At 35.7% G+C, this 12,640-nt stretch overlaps 1 protein-coding gene across 1 annotated transcript in view; it reads right to left on the bottom strand.

The window, feature by feature from the left end:
* The window catches only part of CTTNBP2 (cortactin binding protein 2), a 77,529-nt gene extending 70,046 nt beyond the window's left edge, over positions 1-7,483 (bottom strand). Inside the window, 1 exon segment of the mRNA XM_009883679.1 lies at positions 7,382-7,483. Coding sequence (XP_009881981.1) covers positions 7,382-7,444 — 63 coding nt within the window. The 5' untranslated portion in view covers positions 7,445-7,483.
* Between the last annotated feature and the right edge of the window lie 5,157 nt (positions 7,484-12,640).

Below are 12,640 nucleotides of genomic sequence, written 5' to 3'. Positions count from 1 at the left end.
TCAATTCAATTATATATACTTTTAGAAAGAAGGGAGCAGTTTTGAAATAATATTGGATTAGGCCATTATAGCCTTAGAAATAGAGTGCCTTTTCATTGCATCTAGTTATTTAAGAAATTTCTGAAACAATCCAGTCATTTCAAAACAAATTATCTTCTTAAAAAGAAGCACTTTTTTTTCAAGACTTGCTTTAAACTGCTGAATTTCTCATGTAATTCCATACTGATGTCCTAGGAGTTCTAAAATGATTAAACAGGAGAGTTGGAACCTGAACACTGGCATTCAACATACTACGCATTATCTGTTTTGAAGAAACATTGTGTAATCTATGCAGTTATTGCTATACTTTCTAAAAGCTGTTTATCCTTATTTTAAAGTGTTGTCTTTTTAAACTGGAAGCTTTTCAAGGTAAAGCTAATAGAACAAGTTATTAAAATTAAATGTGGCTATGAGGTATTACTACACATTGCGTTAACTTCTGTCTTTTGAACTACCTATTTCATTACATTGATACCCACACTTTCATTCAAAATTCAACCACTGTTCTTCAAGAAGAACCCTGCTAGCGGAAGTCAGAAATTGTCTTATATGGATTTTCTACTTGGACATAATATGGAAAGTATGATTCATTTCCAGCTCCATTGATTAGCCTGCAGGCCTGTCAAAATGCTTAAATTCAGGAAGATAAACTGTACTTACAATTCAGGCAGAACTAAATCCCACAGCAGAGATCTTTTTCTTTTCTTCTTTTTATAAACTTTGATAGACTAAGTTAAATTCTCTTAGCAGCTAAATTAATGAAGTCTGATTTTTCCGTAACTCTCTATTCTACAGTTCACATACAGTGCTCAATAACAGACACCACAAATCTCTGCCCTTCCTTCAACTAAGGCCCTAACAACAGTATGACTTTTCTTACCCAGCTGTGTGGTTTTGTGACACTACCTATTTCTCAAATGCTTAGCATTTTGTCAGATTTTGTGGAAACAGGCTGAAAGATTCAAGATCCATGTATGTGTTTGTACCAATGTAAGATAAGCTTTCCTTCCTTAGCAAGTTACGGTAAAAATTAAATACAGTAGGGCTTTATAACACTGAAGAAACACCTACAACCAAATTCACCTTGTCATTCTCACAGTTTTCCTGACCTGGACATCACGTACACAGAATCTGTTGATTTGGAGCTCACTTAAGTTCAGAGAAAAGACATTGGTGTGGAGCAACGTCATTGATGTTGTAGTCAATTTTAATTAAACAAAAGTATAGCCATTGTTGGTATTGGCAATTCTTTTAGCCATTTTTTTATTTCATTGGTGATTTTGCCCAACAATGCAAAGAAGTTGTTCTAAAACTATGCAGTGTGGTATATTAAAGGATCTAGTATGGTACAAATTTGCATTTTTTCACATTAATTAACGCACACCATAGAAGTAAGAATAATATAAATTTTCATTTTACCATTCACTACCTAATGAAATCTACATAGGCAAATAAAATTATTTTTAAAATAAACAAAAATCCTAACTAAGTTTGGCTGTAAACTTTTAAATGAAAAACAACCTACTAATGATTTAACGTTATGAGAGAATCACCACTAAAAGCAGCATTTAGTATTTGTAATTCCATGCTTGATAGCTAACACTAGCACTGCAATTCAACATATGAGGGTCAATGCACTTTAAAAAAAATTCTTTAGAAAGCAGGTAGAAGCAGCAACCACTTTATGGCTGGAGAAAAAAAAAAACAAACCCAACCCACAAATGAATGCTGTATTTGAGGTCACAGTTGTGGGAGGCCAGACCTGTGCTTTGATTATGTGGCCACATTACCTCCACATTAGGAATATATTATCCCCTTATTACAGGCAGACAGTTTATTTGGATAATTGAGACAGATGGAGGCAGCAGCTATAGTTAAGTCTCCCTCCTATTCTAACTATATGCATTCCCAATAGCAATTAAACAGCATGTTATTTCTCATTAGTGAAATAACTTTAATGATTTAAATGTTAATCTGAATTTAACTTTAATTGCCATCCAACCCTGATCATGGAGCTACTAAAATAAAGAAATTACAGATTCAAAAATAACCACCTTAAGTCATTTGGTGTAGTAGCTATACAAAATCAGAGTGCTAATGAGAAAGATTTACAGAGAGATCACCTCCTTTGAGGTGAATCCTGATGCTGCCCTCCACAGCAAATTAACTCTTCACTTGTGAATAAATCTGGAAATTTAACCCTAGCGTGACAAAGCTGTGTTCTTCCAAGGCTGTTGGTCCTCATAGGGCTGAACTTGTCCATCGACCGTAATTGCTCTGGTTGATAATTACTGTAACTTTTTCAAATCTGAATTTCTCCAACTTTGAAATTCCAGATAGCAAATTTTCCCCAGAAAAGAAATACTGTTCAAATAGAGATTAATGCAGCAAAATACTGTGAGTTCTGTACTGTACAAATCAGAGTATACTGTAACAAATTTGTACACGTTAAGGGCAAAAAAACCCTCAGCTTTCTCTGCTTATATCAAAGCAGCAAACTGTTACTTTTACATCTTTTACAGCAATACTAGGAGACATTGACCCGGTTAGACAAAGTTTCAGTTGCTGAAGCAGGAAGCAACAGCCCTTTTTCAGAAATAGGAATGCGATGTGTCCTTACGTATCAGCAGTTGTGAATATTATAAAGGAACAACAATGTATTGTGGAAACGTGGAAGTATACAGACGTCATCTGCATATTTCTTACAAATGCAGTTTGGATTTAAAGTTTTGGTTTTGTTTCAGAAGCAGACTTCAAGCTGTCAATACTTGATATAAAATACAATGGGAACTCTACAATACATTATACACAAAGATGCAATAAAAAGAGCTAATTATTCTATGTGGCACCTTGGGTTTGGTTCTGTCTAATTTATCATATAGCACTACATTAAACTGCCTTAATAAAAATCTAACACATCAACACTATTAACTTTATTAACTAACCTTATCTCCTCTGTGCCTCCCTGGATGACTAGTTAATTTAACAAGATTTCTTCCCATAATCCCAAACTACTGCCCTTTCTCACTTTTAATTTTTATTTTTTTATTTACACAGAATAGACAGAATGGACGTTCTGCACTGGAACAATAACCAGTGGACAGACTTGAAATTCCCTAGTTCAATCTTTTCAAAGCAGAGTAACAAACTCTGAAGCCTTTTCTTCTTTATTCTCATTGGACTGCACCTTTTTGAAACTCAGCTTTAAATAAGCAGAAAAAGTTATGCAAAATCTTGAAAGTGCTAAATGAGGAGTTAGTAGTCATCTTCTCTGATGGGTACTAGTACCAAGAAAATTTAATCTGAAAGATGTAAAATACAAATTCGTTTTATGATACAATGAATACATAGTAAATGAACAGCCAGAAGATAACTATCTGAAGACAATACAATTCTGAAATCCAAGGGCATTGTCTCCATGGGTATCATTTTGGAGTTTAATTGCTTTCACTGACACCTCAAACCATGCACAATTTTACAGCTATTTTTTAAATAAGAGAACAACAACAACAACCACCAGGCAGAAGGCATAAATCCACAATACATTCATGTTATTATTTTTTTAGATTTCTGTAAGCTATTAAGTAGTAGAGATTGCTCCATATATGGGACTGAGGCTCAATACACAAAAACAAAGAGGCAAGAAACATTTTCTGCTTAATCTATCAGAATCCACACAGACAAATTACACTTTTATAACATATCAAGAAATATTAAACTGTAATCCAGAAAAGCAAATTTCTAAAATGAGCAAAAAGAATTTATCTAAAACAAGACTTTTATAGTGATTTAAGTGAGAACTCCATAATACATATGAACACATTATAAACATGGCATAGAATAAAAACCAGAACCAACCCAAAAAACAGTAAGGCACAAGTTCCAACTCTATATCTTATCCAAAAATACCGTTCCTGCTCCCTAGTTCTGACCCCTTAACTCTCTGTCAGAAATATCTGTTTATTTCCACCAGGGAATACTGTGGATAAGGTCTGGACTGTGATGATATGACGTGTACCAAAGGAAAAAAAAACATTTGGCACTATGAGAACCATGCTCCTGTAAGAGTCAGCCTGAAAATAAATCCTACCTATGGATGCTGAAGGTAGATGTGTTTGTTTGTTTTTTTTTTTTTTTTTTAAAACTGGCTTTACAGACAGAGAAAAAACATCAGATGTGTCTCAGATCATCAGTAAAGCACATGATGTGGCTTCACACAAAATTAGTGAAGAAGGAAACAAGAGAGGTCAGTGTAAGAATTTATAAAATGGGAAAATGGTAGACTAACAGAGATGCTTCAAACAGGTCTTGTTAAAATTAGAAACTTCATGCTAGGTGCAGATTAAGGTTGGTACCACGTGAGTCAGTCTTTAATTATATTCAGTGTTATCAGTTCTTTTGTGATCAGTCAAGACTGATTCACTTCAATGTCAGAACTTTCCAGGAGAGGTATTTCCAACAGATACATCAGTACTATTTATTGCACAGATTTTACAAATACTCAGCGAAACCCTGCAAAATGAGTACAGATAAAGGTACACACATTTAGGAATGATGTAGTTAAACTTAAGTGATTTATAGAGAAAAATCTGAGATGACAACCACAAGAATGAACAGTTACTTTTTAAGAGAAGATTAAAAGATACAGTTCTATAGTCTTACAAAGAGACCAAGAACATATAAAACTGGTTAATAAATTTATATACCATAGTGACCGACAACTGACATGAAGATCACTTAGGAGGAAAAGACAACACACATTTTATCCAGCATAGTGCTGGAAATTATCAGGCTTTGACCTACCCGAGAAATTAGGCTTTGAAACAGTCCTGCAGTACTAGTGGGATTAAAAAAAAAACCACCCCAAAACAAACCAAAAAACCTCAAACCCCAACAAACCAAAAAACCCCTCCAAACATACACTCACAAACTTTCCTAATTTTGAAACAGAGCTTGATCAGCTTTTGAAATAATAACATAAGAAGTCTTTTTCCTCATATGAAAACTATTTTCTTCTTGCTTTAAGGATACGTAAGTTACATACGCCAAATTGTTGAAACAAATCAAAGTACCAAAATTGACGCAGTTCCAAGGGAACCCTCTCGTTACTCACTTTTACGAAAGACCTATATTTGGCTAGCTAGTAGCTTATTGTGTGTGCTGCTTGGAGACTCCAGCTGCTAATACTGCTGACTTGTGGCTTCCCAAGTCGGAAGCCAGAAGGTCCAAAAGTACTGTATTCCAGGATAGCAGGCTACAGTTCTTCAGCAGGTATAACTTCCAAGTTTTCCAGTACTGGTACAGCCAACCAGGCAAGCTGCCTGGAAGATCTGAGTTCCACATGGATTTTGTTTAGAGGATATTACTACAAAGTACAGGAACTGGAAACTGAGGTGCAGGAGAAGAAAAATAAAAAACAAAAAACAAGACCAATTTTCAACATTCAACATTTCAAATCCACCTTACGTGGAATGGAGCTATTTTTTATATTGATCTATATGAGTCATCAAAACCCACTGTGTACACACTACCCATTTCAGCAGGTGCATGGGAATCTAACGTAGACTTTTTCTCTCCTAGGACTGCACTACCCTGAATATTTATTGTTTACTATCATTAAACATGTACTGCATTTTTTTTTATTATTATTATTACTTTTTTTTTTTTATAATTTCATTCAATTTCCATACCTCCATTTTTTGGCATGTAGTGTAGTAGCTTGTTCATGAATATGTATTACAGAAAATTTTCTGAGTATTCGTAGACTTTTTCTCTCCTAGGACTGCACTACCCTGAATATTTATTGTTTACTATCATTAAACATGTACTGCATTTTTTTTTATTATTATTATTACTTTTTTTTTTTTATAATTTCATTCAATTTCCATACCTCCATTTTTTGGCATGTAGTGTAGTAGCTTGTTCATGAATATGTATTACAGAAAATTGTCTGAGTATTTTATTTGTATTCCTTCAAAGTTAGAACAGTGAAAAAAAGATATTCTGGATGTGGTGTGCACGTTGCTTCCCCTTTTACAAAATCTTAACTGGCAGTGAGGTATAATAAAAAGTCCTAGTTCAGGCAAATGAGATGTGAAATTGCAATACAGCTAGACGAAAAAGCAGTACATTTCAACATATACATATACCTGAAGGCCAAACACCAAATGACTTCAAAGTGCAGTAATCCTCCAGAAACATGTTGCTTCCAGTGTCTTATTGTCATTACAAAATGAAAACTGTATTTTATAAGAGAGGTTTATACCTATGAAGTCTTTAGTTATTAATGCAGGTACCTAAATGACAGCTACTTTAAAGCTCCATTTGCATCAAGTGATCTGAAACCATTACAAAACAAATTAAAATTGAATAAAAATGCATTTACAATTGTTACTGTGACATGACAAGCAGAAAATGTTCTCACACTACTTGATAATCATTACACGTACCACTAAAAAATAGTATTAGATATATTTTATTATGTTGACTTTTTGCTTTAAGAGATCTTAAAGGGCATAATTTCCCTCTACCCAACTATGAAGCTATACATATTTTCAAACCATGTAAGGCTGCTTTCCCCACTAAACCCGCAGGCTGTTTGGAAGCTTTGTTAAATTTTATTCTGTTCCGAATCAATTTTAAAGTCATTACAGTCATAAAAATTTATCATCTTTTGATTAAAATACAGTTTTGTTTGTACATTTCCAGTCAACTGTCTAAGTTGCCTTTCAGACTGCAACCTTCTGAAGCAGAAAACCAACCTTCACATGTGCCTAGCACAGCAGAAGTCTAATCAAGGACTTTTGGGTGCTGTTAAGAGTATATAACCCGTATTTCATCTCTTATTTAACAACAACAACAAAAAACAACCACAACAAAAACAAACCAAAAAACACCCCAAAAACTTTTCCCTAAGTGGACATGACCATCCAGTTTTTTCCCCTCTTTCCATCTCACAGAAAATGACTGCACTGAATAGACTAGATGCACAACTATATAGACCGTTAGAATAAGCGATGAATGGACTGAATTTGCCTTTGAAGTTATTGCTTCCTTTCACAAAGAACAGACTCTAGAATATTAAAGAATTTAAAGATGAAGTAATTTTGCTGTTTTCACACTTATTTCTCGGAAATTTTCTTGTTTTTTTATACCAAAATTACATAGAATTACTGAATGGCAACAATTAAACAAGAACATATTTTGTGATTACTGAGATTTAGTCAACCTAAAACTTAAAAAACACAATTTACTCTTCCACTAATAATATTCTATGCACAGTATAAAGGAAGTGGCAAAATGGAATTAAAAAGAAGCAAACCACAACAACCCAGTAACTTACCCGCAAAGCTTCAATTACAAGGTCTCGTGCTTCCAGTTCGCCTTCCATTATACTCAAAAGCATCCGCAGTTCTGGCTTGCTCAAGTTATCCACATCAAACTCTCTTTTCTGTAAGAGACAAAACACTGATGAACACACTAACTAACTGACTAGTTACTATAGATCTGAAACACAGACACATCAGCATGCTAATTGTGGGTTACTCAAACGTCTATAATTGTCAAAAGTTGAGGTGGTTTTATTTGTAGTACATAAAGTAAAAATTAATAGCAAATAGTCTGAGTCTTTTTATTTAAAGTGAAGAAATTAAAAGCCCGCCAGCACGACACTGTTCCAAACCCTACACTGTTGTGAGGAGTTGATCCTGCAGAGTCTTGTGAATGATACGGGTGAAATGGTAAACTAAGTTTATGACTAACAGTTCCCATGTGCGGCCTCACAGAGACCGAAACAGTTCAGCAGACCTGAAACAGCACATCAGGGATGAAGGCAAGAGAGGGTGAAAGAACCTCGACCACAGCATGCCTCATCCAGTGTAACCTGTGCCTCACTTGCAAACAACTGCCAAGTCATCACAGTATACTGGGCTGAATGTGAATTTTTGAAGCAGAACTTGTGAGAAGACATGAAATCTTATCTATATGCTTTCTTTGCAGTCCCATTTGTTTGGCTAGAGGGTACAGTTCAGGTTTAAGAAGTGCTGACAAACAACAGTTCATAGCAACAATATCTTCTCACTCTACAGTTACCAAGATCAGTGTGAGTCTGTCTTCCACTCCTAGTAAGACAGTAGAATGAGTTTATACTGATAAACGAGATCACTGAGCACGTGTGCACATGCATAAACACTGTCTGCTGGGAATATCAGTATGGCTTCTGTAAAACCAAATCCACCTCACAAACTGCCACAGTTCTGTAATAATGTCAACAGACACATGGGTAAAGGGGATACACTGGACACTAATATATTTGAATTTTCAAGCAGTTTTGAACAAGGTCCTATAACAAATATTATTACAGAAATTCCTATCAAACAGTATTGGATGAAAAGACACTTTGTGGATAGGAAGCAAACTATGGGCACCAACCACTTTTCAAGATGGGGACAGGTAAGCAGTGGGGCACCTCTGGGACAAGTTTTATTCAACTTCTTCATCAATAACCTGGAAAAAGGATAGAGAAGTGGCAGGGATGTCCACCTCATGTGGGAGTTGGCACATAATTCTTACTTCCAAGGTTATCATCCTCATTTTGCCACTATATAAAACCCAGATAAATCCACATCTTCAGTACTGCATAAAGTCCACACCTAAAGGTATAGAATTGGCCAACTAAAAAAAATGAAGAAAGAAGGACTAACTACTATATGAGGAAAGACTACAAGGCTGGAAGTCTTGATTTTGGAGGTGGGTTTGGAGAAATGTTACTAATATTTACAAAATCACAAAGGTAGTAGATAAGATTAACAAATCTCTTGTTCACCCATATCCACAATGCTAACACAAGTAGACACTCGGAGAAATTAGAAGGGGATCAATTTAAGGGAGAGAAAACAATATTTATTCCATGTGCCAGATTGAGCTGACCAGCTTGATTTCCAATACGTTATTCACTCCAAGGGAAATACTGCAGTCCTTGATATGATGTAGATGTGTCTCCTAGCAAACCCCTGAGATGTGGGCCCTCAGCTATCTAAAGTATGAAGTAATTAGTTGCCAAATTAGCTGAACTATGTATCTAGATATACAGTCTGTTTTCCCTGAAGGATCTAAAATGTAAGAGTTCAGCTACCCAGGAGCTTAACTTCATCACAGGAAAATACAATAACAATTAAAGCAAGTACCATTTCTGCTTTGTCAAGGCAAGAACAGGGCAAAACAGTTGTTCTTCCCTCAGGCTAGAAGGCCATAGATCAAAACTACCCAAAAGCTGTAACTGGATTAGGTTTACTCTGTGTTCCATTATTACTTTGTAGTTAAAACACACAGAGGTGCAAAAATGGCTAGCGAGTACTGTGTGCCAGAACTTTAGAACTTTAGTTATTTGCATTCAATGTACATTGGTTTGAGCTTGTTTATTTGTGTGAAAAGCATGGATCAACAAGAGTAGCAATGATTTCTATTAAGCGTAACTGTTTCGGGGACAGGGCCATCCACTCCAACCAATATTTCTAGACTGAACAATAGCTATCCTCTATTTTTGCTGACTGGGTCAGCTATTTCTCTAATCCAAAAGATACCTCTTACCATCCATGCCAACAGATCAACAAAAAAAACCCCAGTTTCTCTGAAGGCTTTTTCCCAACGTACCCTGCAGCTGCTCCTCACAATTCTATGCAGTGCGCACCAATCTATGGATACATATAAAGTGAAAAGCTACTTAAAAAAAAAAAAAAAGTTATAAACATACACAGTTCCTCATAGATCCAGACTAGATTTTACCTTATAGGCTGCAGCAATTTTTACTCTCAGCACTTCTAACTAATGAATTTAATTCAGGCAGATAGCAGTACCCACTTATCCACCCTTTTTCTTCTGTGAACCACTTCTTAATATCTAATAGCTCAAGGACAGCAGTTGATTTATTCATATAACTTCCTTTATAATAGAGAAAAACTACCTTCATTTTTCAGATGGAAAACTGATGCAGAGATATCAAGTATTTTTTTCCAAATCACACAGAAAGCAAGTAGTGTAAAACACAATATTCAGTAACAGTCCTAAGTCTCTATCCAGTGGTTTAACCACTGCATTAACTTTGTCAAAATTGCATTTTCTTTGTCAAAAGACTGATCGTACATCACAGGTGAAACTTCATTTCTGCAGTCTTCCACAAGATGTAAATGAAAACACTCTTACATTCTTAACAAACCAGAGGCATTCTTCAACATATGTGATGCAGTGATGAGCTTTTTTAACTAAGCATCTGATCAAGCAATTAAAGTAAATTTAGTTCAAGTATACACCCTGAACTAGAACACATGAAAAGACAGCAATAACGAGCAATTAAAAGTGCGCTCTAGTAATTTATAGTAAGGCATAAGTAAAACCAAAAAATGTTAATAGAAAGACATACCAACAAGATACGTGGCTTAGTTTTTATATTTTTAATTTTAAAAACTTGAAATAAGAACTAGCAAACCCACTTCATATATGAACAGTTCTAGCATATCAAACTAAAAGCCACTCGGCTAAGCATCCTGTCTCCAAAAGCAGCCAATAATGGATGCCTTGAAATTGGTACCAAAGCAGGACAAGCACATAATGATACTTCCCAGAAATACTCTCCCAGCCTCCCAGCTATTTTCAGCTTATTCACCTTCTAAGCCAGAAATTGTGATTTAGCACACAGTAGCCCGCGGCTGACATACCTGTTGTGAGTTTTCCTTGTTGCTTTTTGAATTTCTAGGTAATTTTAGCATCCACAACATTCCACAGCACAAGTACACATTTTATGAAGAGCCATCACCTTTGCCTCAGTCTGCCATCAGCTACTTTTGTTTGATGTCTTCTGATTTATTAAACACAGAAAACCTAATCTATTATTATCCACACTCTCCATGCTACACACTGTATCAGACAAATCTTCACATACATATGAAGAACAAACAAAATTTCCCCAAATTGATGTCCAAAATCAACCAGAAAAGACACACAAACAGAAAAAGTGAAATAAAGAATTTAAGAGCTTTTTAGGATGAAAGAGAAAAGAAATCAACTTTTGGACTGAAGTACCTGCCATCCGTTTACAAAAGAGTTATTTCAGTGTACAGTAAATGGCATCAAACAGATATGCACCATTATTTTATCATTAAATAAAAATATGCCCCATCATTTTTCAAGTCTTGCTTATGAATAATTTTATGCCCACTGAGGCTTTCTTATCACAACTTAATCTGACAAATTCCAAAACCGGAATGACCATTTTTTTCCAGTACTTTAAGGACATCTTAGATTTGTTGACTGTGGATAAGCAACCTTGAATCCCCTCACACAGGGTAAGAGCGTGCACGGCAGTTGCTGAAGAAGCTACCACACCTTCTCCCCACGTGCATCTCTGAATCAGTACTTAGAGAGATACAATATAGCTGGACCAAAATACATAAAGATTTAATATATTCTCAAGCATAGCTGTAAAACTATTTTTAAGATTTGGGTAGATAAAGCATATGATGTAATAAAACTATCCTTCCTCTCAAATGCTTCCCTGCCATCTTCTGGGGACCAAGATGTCAGTCATCGCAGGCTTGCATGGAGTTCTTATTCAGATGAAGCACTGTTTGCCTAAATGATAGAGAAAACTGTTGTTTAGCTCTAGAAAAGTAATCTTCCTAACATCTTCCAGTGGAGCAATAAATCTTAGATCTCCAGAAAATAAAGACTGCATTAGTAGCTTATGGCTTATGTGTCATCTGGGGTTTAGCTACAATGCCTCTGGTGGAGTGCCAAGCTGTAACAATTTAACCAACAATTTAACAACTATGTAACCGAGCCATCAGTTATATTGGTTTTATAACACAGATACATGAATACGTTGCCCCAGGGTGAAATTTGGCATACACAACCAAAACACAAGAGAATTTTTTTTCCTCTACCTCTTTTGGATTTTAAAATGTCTGGTTTATTTGATTTATAAGGATAAAGTACCTGAAAAGACTACAACTTCAGCCCTCTATGTCTCTAAAACTCCACATATTATTTTTCAGATCATTTTTGTTAAAGGGTGTGTGTTGCCTGGCAGCAATTGCACTGACAATAGAGCAAACAGCTAATTAGCTGAAACTCATTCAAATACCTGTGTATGCATCACAAAAAGAGTATAGGCAAAATGATAACCTGCATTGCTAAAGATTAATAGGAGCTCTACCATGAACCAAAAGGAAGACAAAAGCATCTCTTCTGAACACGGGGAGTATGACTAAGGATAGCAGTGACCAAACTGGGCAGGCATTTTCCCACCTCCATCATCTTTGGAAAAGATGGAAAGAGCATGAAATTGGAAGTTCACCAAGAGGCACAGGAAAAGAAAGGACTCCTTCCCAGATATGTAGCTATTTAGAGCAGAGATGGCAAAAGTCTTTAGGGTTACATTTACTCCACCACCCTCCCTCCAATAAAGGAAAAAAACCCAAACATATATATACACTTCTGAGGGACTGGCAGTGCCAACAGTTTGTTTTCGCTGACCTAGCCCAGTTGATAGCACTGGCAACTTCAGGAGCTGAGTTCGGTAGTGCTGTTCATTGTGCTACCACAGCAG

The sequence above is a fragment of the Charadrius vociferus genome, unplaced genomic scaffold (genome assembly GCF_000708025.1).
Source record: "Charadrius vociferus isolate BGI_N301 unplaced genomic scaffold, ASM70802v2 scaffold43, whole genome shotgun sequence".
NCBI lineage: Eukaryota > Metazoa > Chordata > Aves > Charadriiformes > Charadriidae > Charadrius > Charadrius vociferus.
Note: the sequence above shows the minus strand (reverse complement) of the source record. Positions and strands in the feature narration are given on the sequence as shown.